General features: G+C 37.3%; 1 protein-coding gene across 6 annotated transcripts in view; it reads left to right on the top strand.

Annotated features, from left to right (window-relative positions):
* nos1 (nitric oxide synthase 1) overlaps positions 1-20,612 on the top strand; it is a 119,407-nt gene extending 98,795 nt beyond the window's left edge. For 5 of the 6 annotated variants that reach the window (XM_031892798.1, XM_031892807.1, XM_031892791.1 and 2 more), the window contains exons 7-29: positions 1,698-1,789; positions 1,881-2,022; positions 2,152-2,291; positions 2,960-3,134; positions 4,079-4,180; positions 4,798-4,992; positions 7,509-7,594; positions 7,686-7,830; positions 8,063-8,167; positions 8,678-8,736; positions 9,250-9,366; positions 10,722-10,896; positions 11,952-12,090; positions 12,868-12,946; positions 13,092-13,285; positions 14,192-14,361; positions 15,371-15,581; positions 15,701-15,788; positions 15,979-16,100; positions 16,567-16,715; positions 17,511-17,705; positions 18,104-18,222; positions 18,768-20,612. In XM_031892798.1, coding sequence (XP_031748658.1) covers positions 1,698-1,789; positions 1,881-2,022; positions 2,152-2,291; positions 2,960-3,134; positions 4,079-4,180; positions 4,798-4,992; positions 7,509-7,594; positions 7,686-7,830; positions 8,063-8,167; positions 8,678-8,736; positions 9,250-9,366; positions 10,722-10,896; positions 11,952-12,090; positions 12,868-12,946; positions 13,092-13,285; positions 14,192-14,361; positions 15,371-15,581; positions 15,701-15,788; positions 15,979-16,100; positions 16,567-16,715; positions 17,511-17,705; positions 18,104-18,222; positions 18,768-18,783 — 3,015 coding nt within the window. In that variant the 3' untranslated portion in view covers positions 18,784-20,612. Of the gene's footprint in view, positions 1-1,697; positions 1,790-1,880; positions 2,023-2,151; positions 2,292-2,959; positions 3,135-4,078; positions 4,181-4,797; positions 4,993-7,508; positions 7,595-7,685; positions 7,831-8,062; positions 8,168-8,677; positions 8,737-9,249; positions 9,367-10,721; positions 10,897-11,951; positions 12,091-12,867; positions 12,947-13,091; positions 13,286-14,191; positions 14,362-15,370; positions 15,582-15,700; positions 15,789-15,978; positions 16,101-16,566; positions 16,716-17,510; positions 17,706-18,103; positions 18,233-18,767 lie in introns of all 6 variants that reach the window. The other variant, XM_012968764.2, reaches the window with a different exon arrangement.
* The last annotated feature ends 3,380 nt before the right edge of the window (positions 20,613-23,992 follow it).

Here is a 23,992-nt window from a genome sequence, read left to right as displayed (position 1 = left end):
TGAGGCTACAATTTTATAGTTAGTTTTTTTTTTTTACTTCCTTTTCTATTTAGGCCCTTCTCTATTCATATTCCTGTCACTCTTTCAAACCACTGTGTGGTTGCTAGGTTAAATTGGATCCTAGCAACCAAATTACAAGCTGGTTATCTTCTGAACAAAAAGCTAAATAAATAAAAAAAAACACAAATACACGCTATACATCACACTAATACATCATACTAAAAGTTAATTTATAGGTGAACAATCTATTTAATGTGACAGAGGAGGTAGCTATAGGGTAGAGAGAAGACCTTTTTGTGATCAATAAAATAGGGCATCATTGCTCATAATGTGACAAAAAGATTAAACCTGAATGTTCTGACAGTAGTGCTGTTTTCCAGCTAACTATACCATTTTTATGACTAAGCACGTATGCTCCAAGTCAGATTGGAAATAAAGATAGTAAGAAGTACTTGAACATGACATAAATAGATCAAGGCCAGAGCTTACCTCGGGGGCCACTGACAGAGGTTTAGGATTCTCTGGTTAGCTTATAATGTACCAATTACCTTTCCACTATGTATCAGCAGGCATTGTATCTAGGCATGTGCTGCCCTGGAAACCTGTGGCTACTGAGTGATGCAATTGGACATCTCTGATCCGGGCTATTTTATCCTCAATGTATTCATATCTTCTGCTTGAATTTATGGCTTGCTTCAATAAATTAGGCATTAAGTGCATCTACTAGTAAATTGTTTCCTACGCAGCAAAGCTATCTACTACATTGGATTCAATAGAATTATCCTCAGAACAAAGAAAAGTTAAGGTGTTTATTTATTAAGAAGCTAATGTAATATAGAGATTGTTCCATCAAGGGTCTGATTGTCTGCACTTGTTAGAAATCCTGCCAATCACAGATGATTCCAGCATAAGCCCAATAAGGCCTTGAACCAGTATAAAATATATTTATCAGTAGAGTTTGGATGTAGATTACATTATTGCTACATGCAGTCCTTGACTAGTATTCAAAGCAAGCCCTGGTATTTCAAGTACACAGGGGCCCAAACAGCCCCCCCCCCCCAGCCCAATAAATAGTGACTGTCTATGGCATCTTACAGCAGCCCCTCCACAGATTTCCAGTCTGAGCCTGGCTACATGTTTGTAGACCCCAAGTGTACTATTTATAAAGTTATGTTGGAAAAAAGCAGAATTGGAATACACTTCACATTAACCCTTTAAATTTATGACACACTATGTGATATCATGTGTATTTACAAAGCTGTGTAATGAATGTGTAGCCGAGTGAAAAAAACAGTGTAACGTTGCACCACTTTTAAAAAATCTCTGTCTCAACTTGTCCATTTACTGTAATCTATAGATAGGGAACATGATGGCTACAACTTCTGGAGTAAATCTAATTCCACACCTTGATACATTACAACCCGTGTATTTAAGAATTCAGTAGATCCATGCATCATTATTAATACCATTATGTTAGCACTTTTTAACCTTTATTTTGGTGTAAAATATTTTACATAGCTTTATATGTGTTTATATGTCTTATATGTATAAGTTCATCCTTCAAGTGGGAGTCATGTATCCTGACTGCTAGGTTAGTTTCCATCTTGGGGTGGGTACTAGGCTCATCAACAGTTTGCAGAGAAAAGTGTGGTACCTGTGACTACATGAGGATCCAAGTTTTCCATTTCTACTTCCAGGTATTTGATGCTCGAGACTGCACCACTGCTCATGGGATGTTCAATTACATTTGCAATCACATTAAATATGCCACCAACAAAGGCAACCTCAGGTGAGAGCATTCTACCCTTTGCATTACATAGTACTTTATACCATGCCTTCAAAGTGACCATGAATGGAGTTTACCTGATGTCTTCTTACAGATCAGCAATCACTATCTTCCCTCAAAGAACGGATGGGAAGCGTGACTTTAGAATCTGGAATGCTCAGCTTATTCGCTATGCAGGATACAAACAGCCTGATGGCTCAGTGCTGGGAGACCCTGCAAATGTAGAATTGACAGAGGTAATCTCATCCACAGTAATACTGTCTCTCTCAGCCCCAGCTTGCACCTCCACATGGGGTATTATATCTACATCACAAACATAAGTATTATGTGTTAGTGCTGAAATATCTGTATATTTCTGTCTTTAGATCTGCATTCAGCAGGGCTGGAAGGCCCCTTATGGACGTTTTGATGTACTACCTCTACTGCTCCAAGCTGATGGCAATGACCCTGAATTGTTTGAGATCCCCCCTGAACTGATCATGGAAGTCAACATTAGGCACCCCAGGTAGGAAAGAGGCTACCGAGATTAAAAAGTAAATGTATGTAATTATGAATATATGCACTTGCATATTTTATAACTTTTTAATACGTGTATGGATGGGACCCCTTATAAGGAAACCTGTTATCCAATATCAAAATAATAGATTTTATACTTGTGTATAATATAAGGACTGCACTTTATGGGGCTGATTTATCAAGGTTTGAATGCAAATTGTTTTGCGCTAAAACTCACAAATTCAAAATTAGGGTTTCCATAACTTTAATGTTCAATATTTTAATTAGAAAAATGTAAAACTTTGGCATTTGAAAGCTTGCAAATTCATGTAGAAGTCAATGGGAGTTGCCATTAATGCCATGTTCATTAATGCCATGGTGGGAGCTGCAAGCAAAAAGGGGCACATAAGATCTAAGCAGCACAGGACAGCTGAATAATTTACAGACAAAACCAGCCCTTGGGATTTTTTATCTGCTTTTCAAGTTGTCAGGATCAGCTTTAGAGTAAACAGATCACTGACCGTGCTTGAACATGAAGACTAATAGTTTACAGAATAGCTACGTGGTGCAAAATAACCGCAAAATATAGCTTAAGTGCCTTGGCAAATGTGTTAGCAAGGTATGTGTCCCAGGGTAGTGTTTACATTATCTTAGGCTTCTTCTTTATATTCCCAACAGGCTAGAGTGGTTTAAAGACCTGGCTTTGAAGTGGTATGGGCTGCCTGCTGTATCCAATTTGCTGCTAGAAGTTGGAGGCTTGGAATTCAGTGCCTGTCCCTTCAGCGGATGGTACATGGGGACAGAAATTGGTGTTCGAGATTACTGTGACAACTCCCGCTACAACATACTGGAGGTACTGTGGCCTGGTAAAGAGCTCCACCTTTTGACAAACACAGAATCCTGCAGCCACTTAACCATAACTGCAATGGATTCACTAAATTCATGTTTGGCCTGTAGTATTAAAATACATCACTTGTATCAGCCCATATTTATATATCTGGGTCAAAAGCTTTTGTAAAATTTCTAGGATAACTTAATACTAAATATCTGTACACCATACAATTAATAATGAAGACATAGCTATTCTATGTAAGAAATAAATATTGGCTTTACTCTATTTTGCTTAATTAGCAACATTTCTAATGATTATCTGGTTTCTTAAGGGGCTGTTACAGATGTCCTTTGAGCTTGGGGAATAGCAATTTGCTGCAATTCTGTTTGGTTCAGAAAAGACAGCAAGGTCACTATAGTAGCACAGTTAGCTATCCTTAGAGAACCAGTGGCAGAAACAGATTTCCTATCATTCAGCTCGAGAATCTATATAGACTTCTTGATCTTCTTCCCTATGGAGAACAGAAAGAGTTACCCAGAAACTAATTATAATAATCATCCCCAAATGAACCCAATGTCCTAAAATATATGTAAATGCTCAGTCCAACAGAGCAATACATTGCAAAATGTCATTGATGCAACAGTTTAGAACGGACAAAAACAAAGGTAAGAACATGCACAATTATTGTTATGGTTAACCCAATATTCCATCAGGAGTTTAATGTTACCTTTATAATAATTGGGATCAGCCATCTGTTCCTTTTCCTGATCTCCAGAACCTTAGCATGAGGAATATAACAGAAAACATAAGACTGAAAACAGATTCAGATTCACTGCACTTGGACAAATGTTCCCAATATTAGTAACATAATCTTGTTAATAATAGTTGCAGCAATTTGGGAAACTGGTTTTTATTTGCTCCTGTATTTTGTCATGGATTCACATTTTATGCCACTTTCGTGACAGGAAGTAGCCCTGAAAATGAATCTGGACACAAGGAAAACATCCTCTTTGTGGAAGGATCAAGCTCTGGTGGAGATAAACATTGCTGTATTGTACAGTTTCCAGGTAAGTTCTGGAATCTATAGTACCAACCTCTAGCCATAAACCTGGAAGGTAGCTTTTTTAAACAGAGGGCAGGTACAATGGGAACATGTCAATAAAATATAATTAATGAAAAGCGAACCTTCAGACCCTAAGTACTAGTTGTTATATGGTACAGGGTTTAGATGACAGGATGGAGAATAGATCTGGTAAATGGGCTTAGCTTAAACTATATATTTCAGATGTTTCTATAGATATGTAGCATCAGTGTCGGACTGGGAACCCAAGGTCCCACCATAAAACCTTAGACCCTAGGCCCGCTTTCCAATTATTCCTCCTTTCCTCACCCAACCTCTTTATTCTCCTAGTCTCTTCTCTTAACATGCTAGTATCTATTCTTCCATCGTCTCCTCTTTCTTTCCATTCAGATATAGGGAATGGCTATGAAACAGGCCAAATGATCAGGAGCAGGAGGGCCCACTGACACCTGGGCCCATCAGGAGTTTTCCTGGTGGGCCAGTCCGACACTGGGTAGCATTACCAAAAAATTGTTCTGTGGATGCATAGAAAAGTAATATAAAGTAAAAACACAGATTCTTCACATAACTTAATTTAGCTGTATGTCCTGATTTATGGTGTAGAGTGATAAAATAACAATCGTCGACCATCACTCAGCTACTGAGTCTTTCATCAAACATATGGAGAATGAATACCGCTGCCGAGGAGGCTGTCCTGCAGACTGGGTTTGGATAGTACCGCCGATGTCTGGAAGCATTACCCCTGTATTTCACCAGGAAATGTTAAACTACCGTCTCACACCTTCATTTGAGTACCAGGTATTTTTCATAAAAAATTAGCCTGCAGCATTGAAGGCTTTGATGGAGCTCAGTGGGAAGAGTCAGGGGACAAAAAGCTAGACAGGCAAACAGGCAGAAATCAATTCATTACACTCACACAAAATGTGTACAGAGGGAAACTAAGCTGTAGCTGAAATGGACTAAGCGCTTTGAAATCACCTGGCACATAAAACATGTTGGCAGTTTACAGCAATATCCCTGCTGTGCTGTGTCATTCATTTTAGACATAAATAGTTCTGATCAGAAATGATAACATTTAGTCCCAGTACTATGCTTGGGGACAGAAAAGAATAGCCTTAGCTGTTGACAGCACCCCCACTGGGTATATCACACTGTACTGGAGAGATAGTGCCCTAATTCCCAGCTTGCATATTATACGATGTTTTGCTTAGAAAAAGAGGGACACCGTTAACAATTTTTTTTTTATTTATGCACCACTTTTTACTCATGTGGTTTCTGGAACCTGTTTCCACACAATAGATTATACAGGTTATATTAAAGTAGATATTACTAATATTAAGCAGTTTAGCATATTGTACGAGTTCACACATAAAATGGGTGGTTCACCTTAAGGTTAGCTTTTAGTATGTCATAGTAAGGCCTATTTTTAGCAACTTTTTTGAAGCTTTCCAATAGGGGTCACTGACCACAGCAACCAAAAAAACTACAACTTTATTTTTATTGTTACTTTTAATTATTTATCTTTCTATTTAGGTCCTCCTTTATTCATATTCCTGTCTCTTTTTCAAACTACTGCCTGGTTAACAGGTTAAATTGGACCGTAGCAACCAGACAGCTGTTGAAATTCAAAACTGCAGAGCTGCTGAACAGAAAGCTAAATTAATTACAAAAATACAAATAACAAAAAATAAAGACCAACAGCAAACCGGCTCAAAACAACACTCTCTACAACATAGTAACAGTTGATTTAAAGGTGAACAACCCATTTAATGTAGTAGGAAAAAATCTGAAATACGTTTCTTACAATCTAATATTCGGTGACTTGCCCAAGATCACAAAGACCTGGAAAAGGAATAGAACTAGAGCCTAGTGACAGAGGCCAGTTAATTAAAGGAAAACTAAAATTGCATTCTATTTTAAGCCTGCAGTTCTGAGAGGCTGCCACATAAAGAAGCTCACATGCAAACTTTCAGCGACAATACCACAGGCATTCTAACCCAAGACAAGAGTTTGATGTATTTCAAGGTGTGCCTAGTGCCGTGGAATCTCTAGGGAAAATGACAGAGGCTTAAATGTTGCGGCAGAACAAACTTAGCAGCTATATCTGACGCACATTTCAGTAGCCTGCAGTATAGCATACAGCACAGGAATGATTTACAAAAGTTTAATTAGAATTAAAGTTTAATAAAGGGTTTATCTAGAAATGCTAAACCTTGTTTTGAATTTCTATGCCAATCCAGTACCACTACAACCCTTTAGCAGGGAAGATCTGTGCCTCTAAATATGCCCCCAGTAACTCCCCATCTTCTTTTCTGCTGATTCACTGCATATGCTCTGTGCTGCTGTCACTTACTGAGCTTAGGGGCCGACTCACAATATAGTGTGTATATACAGATTATAAACATCACATTCATATTACAAGGCAACATAGAAACCAGTCCATTCAGCATTAGAATGATTGATCAGCCCTGTAGCATCCAGTAAAGTGACAGCTGCCTGCTCAAGTTCTGTTCCTTTTATGATGATTTCTGTCTTTCTCAGAAAGACTAAGCCTGTGCAGTGTCACCGGCACTCAAAAAGATGGCTTAACAGAAGATGGGGTGTTGTTGTGGTAAACTTTGTGGTAAACTCTTGATATCTTTGTGAATCTGACCAACCATGTGTAACTGTTTAAATGCACAATTGAGAGGTGAATATGGAGAAAAAGGACACACATATACAGGTATCGGACCCCTTATCCGGAAACCCGTTATCCAGAAAGCTCCGAATTACGGAAAGCCTGTCTCCCATAGACTCCATTTTAATCAAATAATTCAGAATTTTAAAACTGATTTTCTTTTTCTCTGTAGTAATAAAACAGTACCTTGTAATTGATCCCAACTAAGATATAATTAATCCTTATTGGATGCAAAACAATCCTACTGGGGTTAATTAATGTTTTATTGATTTTCTAGCAGACTTAAGGTATTGAGTTCCAAATTACGGAAAGACCCCTTATCCGGAATACCCTTGGTCCCGAGCATTCTGGATAATGGGTCCTATACCTGTATATATATAAACATTGTCAAGAATCTTTGCAATTAATAAACTATACAATATATATATATATGTATATATACAGTATATATATGTGCGTGTATAAAATAGGATCATGTACCCCCCAATTGTAAAAAATACAGATATTAAAAGTCATATAAAAGATTCTATTTATTTGTTCACAAATGAAATAACACTAATTTGTGCAAAGACCTGCCTTGATTGTACTTGATTCTCCATTAATATATGTTTTCTTTTGTTTCTTTGTTAATTACTAGCCTGATCCATGGAATACCCACATATGGAAAGGGGTTAATGGAACACCAACAAAGAAAAGAGCCATTGGATTTAAAAAGCTGGCAAAGTAAGTACATGTAGTGATAGTTATTAGGGGTGAACATATTATTCATGCAGTTTTTATTGATATTGAGTAAATTCTACATTTTTCAACACAGGGCAGTTAAATTTTCAGCTAAATTAATGGGACAGGCCATGGCTAAAAGAGTAAAGGCTACAATTCTCTACGCAACAGAAACTGGGAAATCCGAAGTCTATGCAAAAACTTTATGTGAAATCTTCAAGCATGCATTTGATGCAAAGGTGAGTAAATAGTTAGCCTTCATCCAAGTCCATATGGTCGCAAAGAGCTAGATGAAAATAAGCTGTAGCTGAGGGATAATTTAATAGTTAAGTAAGATGAAATAAAAGTATATATGGCTAAGCCAAGAGTAAGCTGAGAAATGTTAGAAAGGGGAAGATAAACCTGTGCAAATGCTTCTTCTCTGAATTTCTGGGCATGTGCATTAACCATGTAAAATGTGTTTCCCTACAGGTTATGTCAATGGATGACTATGACATTGTGCACCTAGAGCATGAAACACTTGTCTTAGTAGTGACTAGTACTTTTGGTAATGGTGATCCACCAGAAAATGGGGAGGTATGATATTCAGATACACAGAATAACACTGTAATATTGACATAGGAAATAACTTTAGTTACATTAATTACATTACATTAACATTTATTTATAAAGCGCCAACATATTCCGCAGCGCTGTACAATAAGTGTTGCGCATACACTTCCAACACTGTACCATAAAAAGTAACAAATTATTTAACATGTGCTCGAACAGATATTATTGGTGTCTGTGGATCAAGACAAATCTGTTGAAGGTACCCTAGTGTGACCTTGTATCGAAGTAATAGAAATAAAGGCATTAATGGGAGCCTAATGTATACTCCTGTGTTTGGCATTTATTGGTCTTCTTCTGTCACTTAGTGTGAGCCCTATTGTCATATGATGTATGTCAGTTAGAGAGTTTTGTTCAAGAGTTCTGACAGTGGCTTAACTAAGTGCGAAAATTGCAGTGAATCTAGTGTAAAATGTATACAGCTGCAGTCATGTAAATACAGCACTGTCATTTTTTTTTCTCTAATGTCCATTACAGAAGTTTGGCTGTGCATTAATGGAAATGAGGCATCCCAACTCCAACCTGGAGGAGAGGACGTAAGTATTGCATGGTACTTGTGAAATGGCATGTGGCATGTGAAATGAAGCTATCATTTTCTTGTTGCATGCATAGGGAAAGCTTTCAAGTGCCAGTTTTTGTAGGACTACCAGTTCCAGCTCCCCCGTCTGTAGAATGCTGAGAGAGGTAGTCGTGTAACAGCTGGTGTGCCAAAAGTTGTCTTTCATTGGCCTTTGATATAAAATTCATTTATTTGCACTAAACGGTAACAGGTTTTCCTCTAATTTGTTCATAAATCACTCCCATCTATGAGCCCAATGTTAAAACTTCCAGTTAGCACAGTATAGGTGCAGATGTTTAAGTTAAGATGCCATACCATCTGCATGGTGCATGGACAGAGAAGGGAGTGAAGTGGAGCAGATCTCATGCAGTCAAGCTTACTATTAATCCATGGAAAGAAATCTTTTTATATAAGGCAATACACTAATGAAAATGTCTTCCCAAAAAATTGTGTTTATGTTTCCTAAAATAAATCTGTTATGTTTCTGCAGAAGCTACAAAGTCCGTTTTAACAGCGTCTCATCCTCTGCTGATGCCCAGAAATCGTCTGCTGATGAGACAGGACCCAGAGACAACTTTGGTAGTGCAGGTCCCCTAGCTAATGTTAGGTAAGGATCTGGTTGGAAATGACTGCTTAGCTGAGCTGTGGATTTCTCAGGGGCCTTGTGGTGATTGGCTGAAATTCATTATTGGACCAGAATGAAGGCTCGATGCACTGCCATTAAGCTGAACTGTTTTTTTTTTTTAATATGAGCTTCATGCTGGTAGCACCTTTGGCACATCCGGCTTTAGTCACAGGGCTCATCTTCTGCACAAGGCAGTCCGTGCTTAACACAAGCATTAGGTAGACTGTAAGAGGAGGGCTTTAGCGGTTCTTTTAGCACTATGCATGTGGTTGTTCATGAGCCACCCTCGTACCTCCATTTACAGGGCACAGTACAAACCAAGATGAACACACTTGACCAAGATCCCTGCACTACACACTCTATATTGATAAGACCAAATATAAGTATGGGACCTATTATCCAGAATGCTCAGGATATGGGGTTTTGTGGATAAGGAATTTTTCCATAATTTGCATCAATGTACCTATACAAAAGTACATGAATTAAACCCAATAGGATTGTTGTGTTTCTTAGTACAATGTACTGTTTTATTATTACAGAGTTAAAGGAAATCATTTTTAAAGGAGAAGGAAAGGCTAATAAAGAGTTAATCTCAAGCTGCAGGCATACTTCCAGTTCTCTCAATAGTGCCCTTAAGTCTACCCATATTTCTCCCATTCAGATGATCAGAAGCCTGATACGAAAAAAAAATCACTGAGCTCTGTAAAGAAAATTCCCATAATGCCTCACTCCTGCACCAAGACCAATGCCTGTGTACATACTCAGTTTGTAAGACTATGAGGAAGCTTCCTGCTGAGGGGGGAGGGAGTTCTTAGCATTCTTGAGGGAGGGGGGAGCAGGAGAGGGGAGAAAGCTGCGTGTCTCTGGCACAGGAAAACAAAGAGACAACAAATCCTATTTCTTTTGACAGAGAAGTCAGTGCGGCGTTTCTGTGAGTGCTTATGGCTGTATTTACATAGACCTTTCTGATAAAGCTTACTTAGTTTTTACATTTCCTTCTCCTTTAAAAATTAGAATTACTTGCTTATAATAGAGTCTATGGGAGATGGTCTTCCTGTAATTCAGAGTTTTCTGGATAACAGGTTTCTGCATAACAGATGGACATTTTTCTACCATTATCACTGAAAGTTAAACCAACATAAGTGCTCTGTATAGGTAAAACACCATAAAAACATTCTCTGGCCAGTACATCACTATATATCCAGCTACTACTTAAAAATGGAAAGAACGGTAGTATTATAAAACTATACATTGCCCTATTAAATAAAATCAGTTACAAATTCTGTAATATAGCATTTTTTTTTAAAAAATGATTTTACTTCATCACTCCACTGCAGATTCTCAGCGTTTGGACTTGGCTCCCGAGCTTACCCCCACTTCTGTGCCTTTGCCCGTGCGGTTGACACCCTGCTGGAGGAGCTTGGAGGAGAAAGAATACTGAAAATGGGGGAAGGGGATGAATTGTGCGGTCAGGAAGAATCCTTTAGAACATGGGCCAAAAAAGTGTTTCAGGTACAATAGGTGTTTTGCGGCAATTTAAGCATCACTTAGATCAGTGATACCCAACCAGTGGCTCAGGGGCAACATGTTTCTCACCAACCTCTTGGATGTTGCTCTTAGTGTCCCCAATGCAGGTAGTTATTTTTTAATAAAAACAACATTTACTACCCAATAAAGCCTCCTGTAAGCTGTGCATAGAGGCTGCCTAATAGCCAATCTTAGCCCTTATTTGGCTCCTCCATGAACTTTTATGGTGCTTGTGTTGCTCTCCAAGTCTTTTTACATTTGACTGTGGCTCACGAGTAAGAAAGGTTGGGGATCCCTGGCTTAGATGATAATAGTAATTTTTTCCTGCATTCTGTCTGTTTCATTTGCCATTTCTAATCTGGTAAAAATGTGCAGAAACATTTTTTTTTTAAACTTAAGCAATTCTAAATAATGAAACTACCTTACTTGAAAGTATACTCATCAAGAAGAGCCCTGCAAATCTATAACTAGCCAGCAGCACTTTTCACTAAATTTTGACTGGCTTAGTAAGTGTTTCCAAACTATTCAGATTAACTTTGAGTAAGTTAAAAAGTACTCCAGATACCCCATTCAAGATAAATACTTTATACTGCTCACTTAATTTAACGAACAAGCCACCATAATGTCAAATGGTTACTCATATGCCCTCCCCCCCCTTGTTAAATAACAAGGAAGAATAACTCCACATTCACATGAACTGACACATATCACTTGCTTGTCTACAATTGCTTGTATAAATTAATTATAGCCCACACCATTGTTTGCCCAGAATGTCAATTAAATGTCTTGTTGTCAATTATGCCTGTGCTATAATATACCCACAGAAAGATCCAGGGGGTGGGGCATTAATAACTATTCTGTGCTTGACTGTCTTGACTCGACTATCTGTTTGTTTTCTAACACAAAACTGTCTGTCAGTGGCTAAAGCCAATCTTATGATGTGATAAGCAGTTACTGCATGTTGTTATGAGTTAATGGTACACACAAGACTTTGGGTGGCGGGGCTGGAAGATTAACTGCTGGGTTTATTTTTTGTATAGGCTGCATGTGACGTCTTTTGTGTAGGAGATGATGTAAGTATTGAAAAAGCAAACAACTCACTGATTAGCAATGACCGCAGCTGGAAAAGAAGCAAGTACCGGATCAGCTATGTGGCAGAGGCACCAGAACTTACACAAGGTGAGGGCATCTATCAACTAGACAAAGCCTGTCCAAATGGGGCACTGCGGGTTGAGTAGAGTCCTTCATGGGATTTCTATAACAACCAGACTTGGGCTCTTAGACTTCTGTATATAACATAATTTTATTATATCCCAGATATATCCCAGCCCTTCCAGATGTTGTATATTGCAAAACTAGCCCATTACATAAAAGTAGCTAAAAAATATCTGGTGATGCACAACTGAACCTATTGCAGTGTGTGCACGTTTTAAACCTAAGCACTTAGTTACTGACATGCCTCCTCAGTGTTACTAAACTCTTCAACACTTCTTATTTAAGGACTGTGCGCATAAAAAATATTAAAAACAAGTACAAATAAAAGTATTGTGTATCCAATATCTTATTCCAAACCACAAGTTAGTTCAAGCAGATGTCAAATATACAGAAAAAACTTGATATAATGTAATGGATACTTGATATATAGTGTATGATTATATTTTATGCCGTCTTTAATAAGAGGCATTGACATCTTTTATTTTCAAAACTGTGAGTACACTGAGGAGGTGCACCTGATTCTAAGGGTCAAAATGCATCTGATGCAACCTTACTTTCTGTTACTGTTGCTGTTAAAGATATTTGTATAGAAATAAAACCTTAAACATAATGCCCCCCAAGGGAATATATTTTTGCCCTACCTTACTCAGTAAGCAAGCTATAAAGAGCAATGTACTGTAGCTAAGAAAAGAATTATTATAATAATTCTGCTTTGTGCTAAAATTACTTTTGTTCTAACAGCATTATACAGTATTCACAAGAAGAAAGTGTACGGAGCTCGATTGTTGTCTCGCCAGAACTTGCAAAGCCCAAAATCCAGGTTTCTGTTTTTACATTACAAGTGTTTTCTTTTTTTAATGGTCTATAATTTCTAAAATAAAAAAAAAAAAAAGTTTACTTCTGTCTGTTTAAATGAAAACAGAGCAAGCTTGCCTTTTAAAAACTGAATGTTTCTCGCACAACAGCCGATCCACTATATTCCTTCAACTTCACACTAACGAACATAAAGAACTGTGCTACAAACCTGGAGACCATTTGGGAATCTTTCCTGGAAACCATGAAGATCTAGTGAATGCCTTGATAGAGCAATTAGAAGATGCACCTCCTGTAAACCAGCTGGTGAGGGTGGAGATGCTGGAAGAAAGAAATACTGCTTTAGGTACGCAGGGCTTCCTTTTTCCCACTAAAGGCTTTAGATCTAACTCCATATGCATGTCTGTTGCTTATGTCTGGTTCTATTGGATTTCCAAAAATATATTTACCTTCTAATATATTCAGTCAAAAACCTTCAGCTTTAAGATCAATATATGCCTTCTCATTGGTGAAGGAAGAATAAAACAAAATAGGATTTACAATTGATCCAGAATGGTGTATATACATGGATTTTGTATGTATGTATGTATGTATATCTTTATTTATAAAGAGCTACTTATGTACGCAGCGCTGTACAGTAGAATTCATTAATACAGACAGGGGATTTTTATAGTTAAATTACTGAAAAGGCTGCCTGCCACCAACCTCCAAAATCCAATCAGACTTTTTTTCTGCTTTAGTGTCTGGGAAATATTTAATATGATGAGACAAAGCAACTTTAAGCACACATACTATTACAGAGGCATCTTAGGGCATTTTCTTGAATGGTGATCTAAGAGATTGGAACACTCCTCCATCATTCTCAGAAATAACAGTTTTTGGAATATTTGTTTTTGCAGCAAACACCCTTTGGATTATTACTGAGAGATACCTACATGTTTTGGTATTTTGGTGATATAGTTCCTCCATGTCCTGTCATTATATATTTTTTTTCTGCCACCCTCCTGCTGCTTATTTAGGGGTCCAGGCAAGAGCACCATCCATAAAATCTTTTTTTGTGTGGTGTGGGGCATGTCTTAATTCAAAACATTATGAAGAAAGAATACAGTTCCAGGTGTAACTATTCCTGGTCCATGTGAAAATGACTAGGCTGGACCTGACAAATGGTTTTGCAGTGAGAAATTATAATAATAATTTTATAATAATTTGATTTGTTGTCATTGTGCATAACCATAACGTGTTATTTCTGTAGGTGTAATTAGTAACTGGACAGAGGAGCAGCGAATCCCACCCTGCACCATCTTTCAAGCATTTAAGTATTTCTTAGATATCACCACACCCCCTACCCCTCTCCTCATGCAGCAAATTGCGCTGCTGGCAACTGATGAGAAAGAAAAGAATCGGCTGGAGATCTTAAGCAAGGTGACTAATTATATGTATTCCTACATTATACAGAAATAACCTCTCTTCTATTTTGCATGTAACAAATGGTACATTGGGAATATTTAAGGGGTGGTACACCACCTTTTTGAAATAATCTCAATGAACAGGACTTGTGCTAAACTTTTTGCCTTGTTTATTTAAGAATTTTTTTTTTCTTTCACTAAACAAATTAAAATTGAAACCAGGTTCAATTTCTAATATCCTGTTCACTTCTTGGTCCTGGCAAGTCATTGATTGTGAAGGAGTAGGAAGTAAGATAAGTTACTAGTTCGCAGATAAACCCTCTGTATAATGAGTTGCTCCTTATCTTGGATCCTTACTAAGGCAGCATCTTAGCGAATTCTCAGCCTGCGAATAAGCACAGGGTGAGAATCTGCCCCAGCCCTTGGGTATGCAATTTCGGGCTAAAATACATCTGGGCTAAAGCAATGCTTCTGGGTGTACAACTTTCAGATTTTTAAAGCATGGGGCAGATTCTGCCGCATGTGGCACTAGCTTTAGGGAATAGATCAGTTTATCTACACAATAGTTTATTATCTCAATTTGAACAAATAACCCTGTTTAAGAAAAGAAGTTCAAGGAAAAACAACACAATTTTTATAAGGAAACTATACATTTCTTTATTAAAAGTAAAGGTAGAATGCATTTTTGATGCAATTCATATTATACTGTAAACCTATTATATGTATACTGTCCCAATAATAATTATATGATTATTACAGGTTTATTTACAGACATTATTGTAATTTTATGATTTATATTATTATTACAGGTTTATTTACAGACGTTATTGTCTTCTTCTGTAGTAAAAATAAGAGAAAAAAAGCCAACATATTTCAGATAAGAGGCTGAGTTTGACATGACTACAAGAGATCCTTTTGTAGTGCCTCCAACTTGACAGAAAGTTAATACAAAATAAATAAATTCTCAGTATGTTTATATCATATTAAATTGTGTTAATCCCTGTGTATGTCTCCTGGTTCCTTAGGGCTTGCAGGAATATGAGCAATGGAAGTGGTACAAGAATCCTACTATTGTTGAGGTGCTAGAAGAGTTTCCTTCAATTCAGATGCCTTCATCCCTGCTGCTTACACAACTACCCTTGCTACAGCCTCGATACTACTCCATCAGCTCATCACCTGAGATGTATCCGGAAGAAGTGCACCTTACTGTTGCTGTTGTGACCTACCGGACAAGAGGTAGTTCCTCATTTATGCTAAATGAAAATCTCAATGAAAATCAAAGAATTAAGCTATTGTAAGCTACACAGCAATATATATATATATGTGTGTGTAATGCTGTCTGTTTCCTTTCATAGATGGAGATGGGCCTATACATCATGGAGTCTGCTCCTCATGGCTCAACAGAATACAGCCAGATGAAGTTGTGCCCTGCTTTGTCAGAGGGTAAATAACTAACTCTGTGGCAGTACATCGGTACTTAAGTAGCTGATAATGTGAAAATCTAGTATCATTTCGCCTATGTGTGACTATGTGTGACAAGTTGCGCATACAACTTGTGGTTGCCTGGTTACATTTGGATAGGTTTTTTTTGCTTTTTCTAAACAAACCCCTATAAACTTCTTTTCTTCATCAGAGCACCAAGTTTCCAGATGCCAGAAGACCCACAGGTCCCCTGCATTCTGATAGGACCAGGCACTGGCATTGCTCCATTTAGGAGTTTTTGGCAGCAACGTCTCTATGATATGCAGCACAGAGGTGATTTTCTCATTGCAGGCTTTATATAACAGCATTTTAATATTGGCATGGGCTAAAATAAATAGATAGCTAGATATAGAGATAGATACAGTACAGTGCAAGTTATAGATCACTCTAGTAGTTTTGTGACCATAATAATCCATATGGCCATAGGTGAGCAAAGTTCCACTTATGACTGATACTGTTATCAGAAAAGAGACCATAATGGTAATGTTACTTTCTCTTTAATACGAGCCATGTCAAAATTGAAAAATAATACTGGTCAAATGTTTAAATTTTGGCAATTGCACTGCAAACTTTTTTTATTATTATTATTAGTTAGGACTAACATCATACACTGATATTTTAAAGTTGTGAATTAAATATAAAAAAAAAAAAATATTTATGACCCTAAAAATGAGGTGTACTAAAAATGTTCTACATGATTACTATAATTTTCTGATTCTGATTTCTTTGTGTTTTTTAGGACTAAAACCTTGTCCAATGATCTTGGTATTTGGGTGTAGGGAATCCAAAATTGACCACATCTACAAAGAGGAAACCATGCATGCAATGAATAAAGGAGTGTTCAAAGAACTCTTTACAGCTTATTCTCGGGAACCTAATAAACCAAAGGTATACAACAAAGTTACAGAATGTGGTACCAGAACCCTGCACAATCCTACCCTTGTCTCTTTTTAAAACCCATGCTTCTCTACTATTCCTCTTTATGAGCTCCCTTGCATCTCCTAACTCATGTTTATATAATGTAATCATATAAATGTAGAGAAGATGCCTTCATGTCCTAGACATGAGTATGTATTTATATATGTATGTATATCTTTATTTATAAAGCGCTACTTATGTACGCAGCGCTGTACAGTAGAATACAGTAATACAAACAGGGGGTTAAAGATAATGGATAAATACAAAGTACAACAATAAATACAAATAAATACAAGGTACAGTTGCAATAAGAGTCAGAAACACAAGATGAAGGAGGTCCCTGCCCCGTAGAGCTTACAATCTATATGGGAGGGGTAACTAACAGACACAAATGGGCAAATGTAAGTGCTGTAGGTCTATTTTACTACTATGTTGGGAATAAACAGCTGGTTATAAGTGACTCATGATTTGTTTATAATTATATTAGGAGTCTTTGAACCTGATATCCAGAGCCCTGAATAATGGAAAGACCATCTCATATAAAGTCCAGTTTCAGTAAATAGAGATTTACCAGGAAACAGCAAGCATTCTGGATAATAGATCCCATACCTGCATTAGATCATTATTGAGGAAAGCTACTTTGTGCCAAAAACAGTAAAAAAAAAATACCAATAGCACATTAGAACAAATAATCAGTGTAACCAAATTGGGCATGTTTGATTTATGATTAGTATGCCACTGTTAGATGTAAATGTCTTTTTGCAGAAATACGTTCAGGATGTACTGAGGGAACAGTTATCTGATGTGACATACAAAGCTCTGAAGGATCAAGGGGGACACATATATATTTGTGGTGATGTCAACATGGCTGGGGATGTCCTGAAGAGTCTTCAGCATATTGTGAAAGAGCGTGGAAATCTGACAGCTGAAGAAGCTGGGGCCTTCATCAGCAAACTAAGAGTGAGTGACATCTGTCTTATTTAACCCAGCAGCCACGCAGTGGTTTGAACAAGAGGCAGAAATATGAATAGGAGAGGGCCTGCATAGAAAGATAAGTAATAAATAGTTACAATAACAGCAAAATTGTAGTCTCACAAAGCAATAGTTTTTGGCTGCTGTGGTCAGGGACCCTCTTTCAAAAGCTGCAAAGAGGCAGAAGAGGAAGACAAATAACTATATCAAAAACTATATACAATAAATAATAAAAGCCAACTGGAAAGTTTCTAGGAATAGGGCATTTTCTAACCTACTTAAGATTAACTTAAAGGTGAACTACCCCTTTAAACAAATATCTTTTACTAGCTAGTAGTTCTGAAACTCTTAGAAGAATGACGTCATACCCTTCTTTCTTTCTTCAGGATGACAATCGGTACCATGAAGACATTTTTGGAGTCACTCTTAGGACGTATGAAGTTACAAATCGTCTGAGATCTGAATCTATTGCATTTATTGAGGAAAGCAAAAAGGACTCAGATGAGTAAGTTGAGGTACATCACTGGTCCATGATTCCTTTGAATATATTATGTATATAAGCTATCTGTCCTTCAGTACATTTTTTTAAACTGTATATATATGTATTTAAAAAGATCCCATAAGACTCCACTCTTATGATTACTCTTATATTAGTCAGAGACAGGATACTAAATAAAAATGTATTTTCCAGAGAGCAATAAACTTGAGCATGGTAAAAACACCAGATATATTAGTCTGTAGTTTGGTATTCATTCATTTGGTGGAACACTGATACAGTAGAATACAAACATTTCTGAGTTTTAATAGGATTCTTCTACATTTTACCTAATTTGCTGATCACACAGAGGGGGGTAGTTATCTGGCTCCTTTCTGTTTAGGTAGAGAAAACAAGCGTTTGATACATTGTTTTAAAGTCTTAGGAACTGTTTTGTATGATACATAAATTATATAAAATTGGTAACTATGCATAATAGTACTATGCATAATTGGTAACTACTGCATTATATAGACAGCCTGCTAATAATATATGTTTTTTTTCTAATTCCTTAGGGTTTTCTGCTCATAACTGGAATGCCCCTTTGTCAGTGGATGCCAAACTGGTCATGCAAGCACATGAGATACCACACCTGCATGTACACTGTTTGTGGAGACATACATAAACCATGTGTACTGCATGTATGACACAGACACATACTGTAACACCTACACATCCGTATGACAATGCTGATATTTACATATAATGACTTGCTTTGTTCTTACTCATGTAAAGCCCCCATTTTAGAATGGATTTTGTAACTTCAGCAGCAAATGGTTATCTTTTTTATGGGACTCAGAGCACCTTTCTGCCTGCTGCCCTGTGGTGTCTATGTCCTGTAACCATACACATCTCTCTCTATATATATATAAATATATGTATGTAAGAAAGACATATATATGCAGATATCTACTTCATCTAAATATTGGATCCCACTTGTGTTGGATATAATCTCACTGCAGTGTTCTTGCTTGACGTCCAGCAGTGCATCTTGGAGCAAGACATGAAATGCAAAATGACCACAGAGTCCATTTACTGGTGCATGAATCTTCTCATTTTCCTCAGGCCTTGCTTGACATTCTCTGGACTGAGAGAGTCTGTTACTTTTACTCTATAGACTTGTAGATAGCACTGTTTGTTGAGCTGGATGTAAGGTGGAAACATTCATACCGTCTACAATCTCCATTTTTGTACCATGAGTTTTATTGTCCCACTACCATCTTTGATCATCCTCAATCATTGTTTTAAGGATAAGGCACACAAATGTAGCAACAGTTAGCTAATCAGTATAGAAGGAACCCCGACGAAGTGCAGCATGAAAGCATTTTACACTCCTGTTATGCAAGATTACTGGTTGTAGTCTACTAATACCAGGGTTTCCTGCTTCTTGGAAACCTGGTTGGATAAGCTAAAGCAGATTTTCTCGGACCTGCTTTATAAGAACAAATCATAATGACATATCAAATTATTTTTACTGAATCAAAGGAGGTTAAAGTTCAGTGTGTTAAGAGAAAAGAATGTCTGACTTTAAGGGCATACATTTCACCGTCTAGTCTGTACCTCACCCTTTCTGCATTAGAAATTCTGCAAACTACCTGCGCATCAAAAAGATCTTCCTGACTACGTACTTTTTGAAGAAATAGATAGGAGAGCATCACACAGCGGTTGGAAAAATGTTAGCGAAGTGTTGATAAATGTGCTCTTTAACCTCTGCCTTTAAATGCTGTGCATTTCATGCCATCTGAACCATAAGTGGACCTTATCTTTCTGCCTGAAAATTCTCAGTCCTAACTTAATGACATTTTTTTAGAACATGCGGGAAGCTAAATCACTGTGCTTATATGTTTTTTCTGTGCAGAAAAAAAGCTATCACTTCATTTCTATCTCTTTTAAATGTGGTGAGAGCAAGCATCTCAAAGATTTCCTGGAACCTTTAACAGTTTCCTTTTCAGTCCTGAACATTATTTTCCATATTCACTGAATTCTATAAGATTCTTAGGGAGGCCTTCTAGTGTGAGGAAATACTACTGGACCTCTAACAATGTGGGAGCCTGAAAAGCAATACCCAGTACTAGCATGAAGTCACAGGGGCCAAATACCCTTCTTGATCTAGGCCAAAAGGACCAGACAGGTAGCTAAACAGCCTAACAAAACTCAAACGACAAAGGTCAAAAAAGAGGATTCTGAATACACTACATGCAGATTCCATTCATTAGAAGGTTTGGTATATTACTCCTTCAGTTTGACTATAAGCATGCACCTCCCTGTGTATAGTCACAAGAGACCAGTGGTATGAATAAACAATGCATATGTCTGTTTGAAACCATTAAATAAATAAACTATGTAACTTCTTTGTGAAATGTGTATTCCTTAATTCTTTCTAATGATTTTTTTATGCAGTGTAACAAGCTTACTTGTTACTCTAAGACTGGAAATGAATATTGCTGCACAACAGTGTAAAATCATACACATAGCCCTTGCTTATATGAGTTATATTTTAGATCTGTGTTGTCCAAATTCTTTGGGGAAAACACAATGTAGTCTTATTGAAAATAAATGCCCTTATGTACATATATAAGACCACATTCCGTTTTTTAGGCCACACCTTGTATATTTTTTATTTCATTCCTTCTTGTTTCTGCTGTTCTCCCTTACTTCTCTACCTAACTTTTACACAGTCCTAGTATTTTCTTCAAATCCCTTTCATATTCCACACCCTTCTTCTCCATACCTGTTCCCATAACACTCTTAACTTGACACTTTTCTCTTACTTTTCTGTTTCACCCTCTTTCTTACCTACCATAAAAGGTATGACAACAGTTTAATTATTTTGTGACTTGACAAATCTATAAAAATCTACTTACAGACCAACCAAGGATATCACAATTACTAGATTGTGCATAGAAAACCTATAAAGCCAATGGGTAACTACATGCTAATTATTGCTCTTGCACAAATTAAAGTTAAAAATTAACTTTATTACATATCCATGAAAAACTAAATTGATCCTGTAGTTAGCCTCAGGCTGATGCCACACGTGGCTTTCTACGCTGTGTATTTTCTAATTCAGCGGCTGAAAAACGCCTGATATCATCATCCATAGAAATAACTTGAAAAGACTCTTAGCACGGATTTTTCAAGCGTTGGCTGAAATACGCCAGTATTTGCAAAGCAAGCTATTCCTATGTATACACAAAGGCAGCTGCCAGACCTAGCTGAAATACGCGGCGTTTTTTTACTATTTTGCACTATTAGCACCATGGAAAAGGGATTTGCTATGTCACCAGTACTAGGCTGAAAAACGCCATAGTCAGGGGCTGTGTGGCTTGTGCGGCGTTTTTAGGCTGAGAGAAAACGCAGTGTAAAAACGCCACATGTGGCATCAGCCTTACCCAGCAATGAATTATAGACTCCAAAGAAAACAAAATACAAATATCAGTATATATAGGCTCCAAAATCCATCACTGATTACATCATAAATCCTTTAGGTTTATGTTACCAAAACAGTTATATAATCAATGTATATTTTAGGATCATAATATAATCAATGCATGTTCCAGGGTCAATATTAAGCTGCCTTTTACATAGCTTATTTCATAAGTAAGCATTAAAACGTGTCAGGCTAACGGTACATGGTCAGTATAGTTTTTAATAGATATGTAATGAAGTGACTTTTTAACTTTAATTTGACAGATCTCTGGGTGTTTCCATTGTTTCTTCATATGAGTGTGTTTATATCTTAGCCATTCCACCAAGGCACTACCTGCCAGCAAAAAAATGCTAAGCATAGTGTGCTACGTCTGGCTGAACAGCTCTAATTTACAAAAAGACCCTGCCCACTGATAACCACTTATTGTAATGTGCACAGAAAACTTGCAGATGCCGTAGCTAGAGATTGCTGGGGAACCAAGTAAGTGGGCAGGCAGAAAACAAAACTGTTGAAATCAAGATCTAAATACAATCAAGAGGAGTAAAATAGGATTAATTAGCTCACAAGCGTAGGTTTGCTAAAACAAGCATCTCAACCGCATAGAAAAACACCCATGTGTGAAAGGGCCCTATTAACACAACTTTTATTAATTTCTTAATTTGAACATTTTAAAACAATACACAGAATACATTTAGAATCTTCTACTAAGTATGTAGTGTTCTTAATCCAAATAGTTTGGAACAAGGCAAGATAAAAACCTGTGTGTCAATTTTACTTCTTAAAGGTATACGGTCATGATTTTTATTTTAAATTACACTATTTATATAGTAAATAATTCACTCTACCATTTAAAATTTTATTCTTGACCCAACTAATGTTTTTTATAGCTATAATATTGGTGTGTAGGCGCTATCTCATTGCCTTGTGCCTGAGTCTGAGCTTTCAGAAGGAGCAACTCTGCACATTAGAACTGCTTTCAGGTAACCTATTGTTTCTCCTACTCCCATGTAACTGGAGGAGTCCCAAGCCTGACTTGGATTTCTTACTATTGGGTGCTATTCTGATATCTACCGAGAGCTGCTTTCTTGCTACCTTCTCATTGTTCTGCTGATCGAGGGGGTGATATCACTCCAACTTGCAGCGCAGCAGTAAAGTGTGGCTGATGTTTATCAGAGCACAGGTCACATGGCGGTGGCACCCTGGCAAATGAAGAATATGGCTAGCCCTATGTGACATTTGAAAATTAACTATAAAAAAAATCTGTGTTTTTGAAAAACAGATTTCAATACAAGATTCTGCTGGAAAAGCTCTAATAACCGATGTGTTTTTAAAAAAAAAAACATGTTTTTCCACGATAGTGTTCCTTTAAAATTTAATAACTTTGTTTGTTATACTTTGACATATATTCAGCTTCTTTTTAATAAAACTATTTTTTGGGTATCCCTGCCTACAGAATAAAATACTTCAATTGTTGTGTCTGCATGTATTTATATATTTATACACACACTGTATACAAACATTCCAAATATCTCCTTTCCCTGTCTACCAGCCCACAAACCCTCTGTCTGATTTGGCAGCTAGCACTGGTGCAGGGAGGTGGGCCTATGGGTTCAAAATAATAAATAATGCTGCTGCTCCAGCCTTTTGAGTCTTTGACCCAAACCATACAACACTGCTACAGTAGCTATAGGTGAAGAGGTCTCTGTCACGTTAGAGGGGGGCTGGGGGTGAGGTAGTATTGCTGTAATGATGCCCTCTCTTTATTTTACCAATTCGTTACACTGTGGCTTAATAGCAGGGTGATAGCCTCAGGTCTATTCTACCAAGTAAACAAGTTTTATTGACGACAAATTGCTTCATCTCACCTAAATGTATGCAGTGCTGCTCTAATGAATTTAACTGGACCTTTGAGACTTTTTGCAAGCCAATGATTTATGACTTAGTGATGAGCAACCAAAAACAGTGACGTTACCCTCTATAGTTATACAAAACCCTCTTAACAGAGCTTTCAAATTTCAGCTCAATTTTCCGCAGAGTAGATTAGTGATGTGCGCCTCAAAATCTTAACCCGCACCCAAAACTAACCTGAAAAATGTTGCCATTGTAGGACCCACACCCAACCCGTATTCGTGTCTTTTCACTCTGTACACTACTTGTGCAAGCCCCTTAGGTTTCAAGCCAGGGAAACTTTGGAAGCAGAGGAAGAGTGTACTTCCCCAGTCTGACCCACACCAAACCCAAACTCACAATGGTGGACTAGCCAGGGAAGTCCACTGGCAAAGGGTTCCTAAACTGAAAAAATAGAAAAAT

Source organism: Xenopus tropicalis, chromosome 1 (genome assembly GCF_000004195.4).
Source record: "Xenopus tropicalis strain Nigerian chromosome 1, UCB_Xtro_10.0, whole genome shotgun sequence".
NCBI classification, from domain to species: Eukaryota; Metazoa; Chordata; class Amphibia; order Anura; family Pipidae; genus Xenopus; species Xenopus tropicalis.
This window is presented reverse-complemented; position numbering and strand designations above follow the sequence as displayed.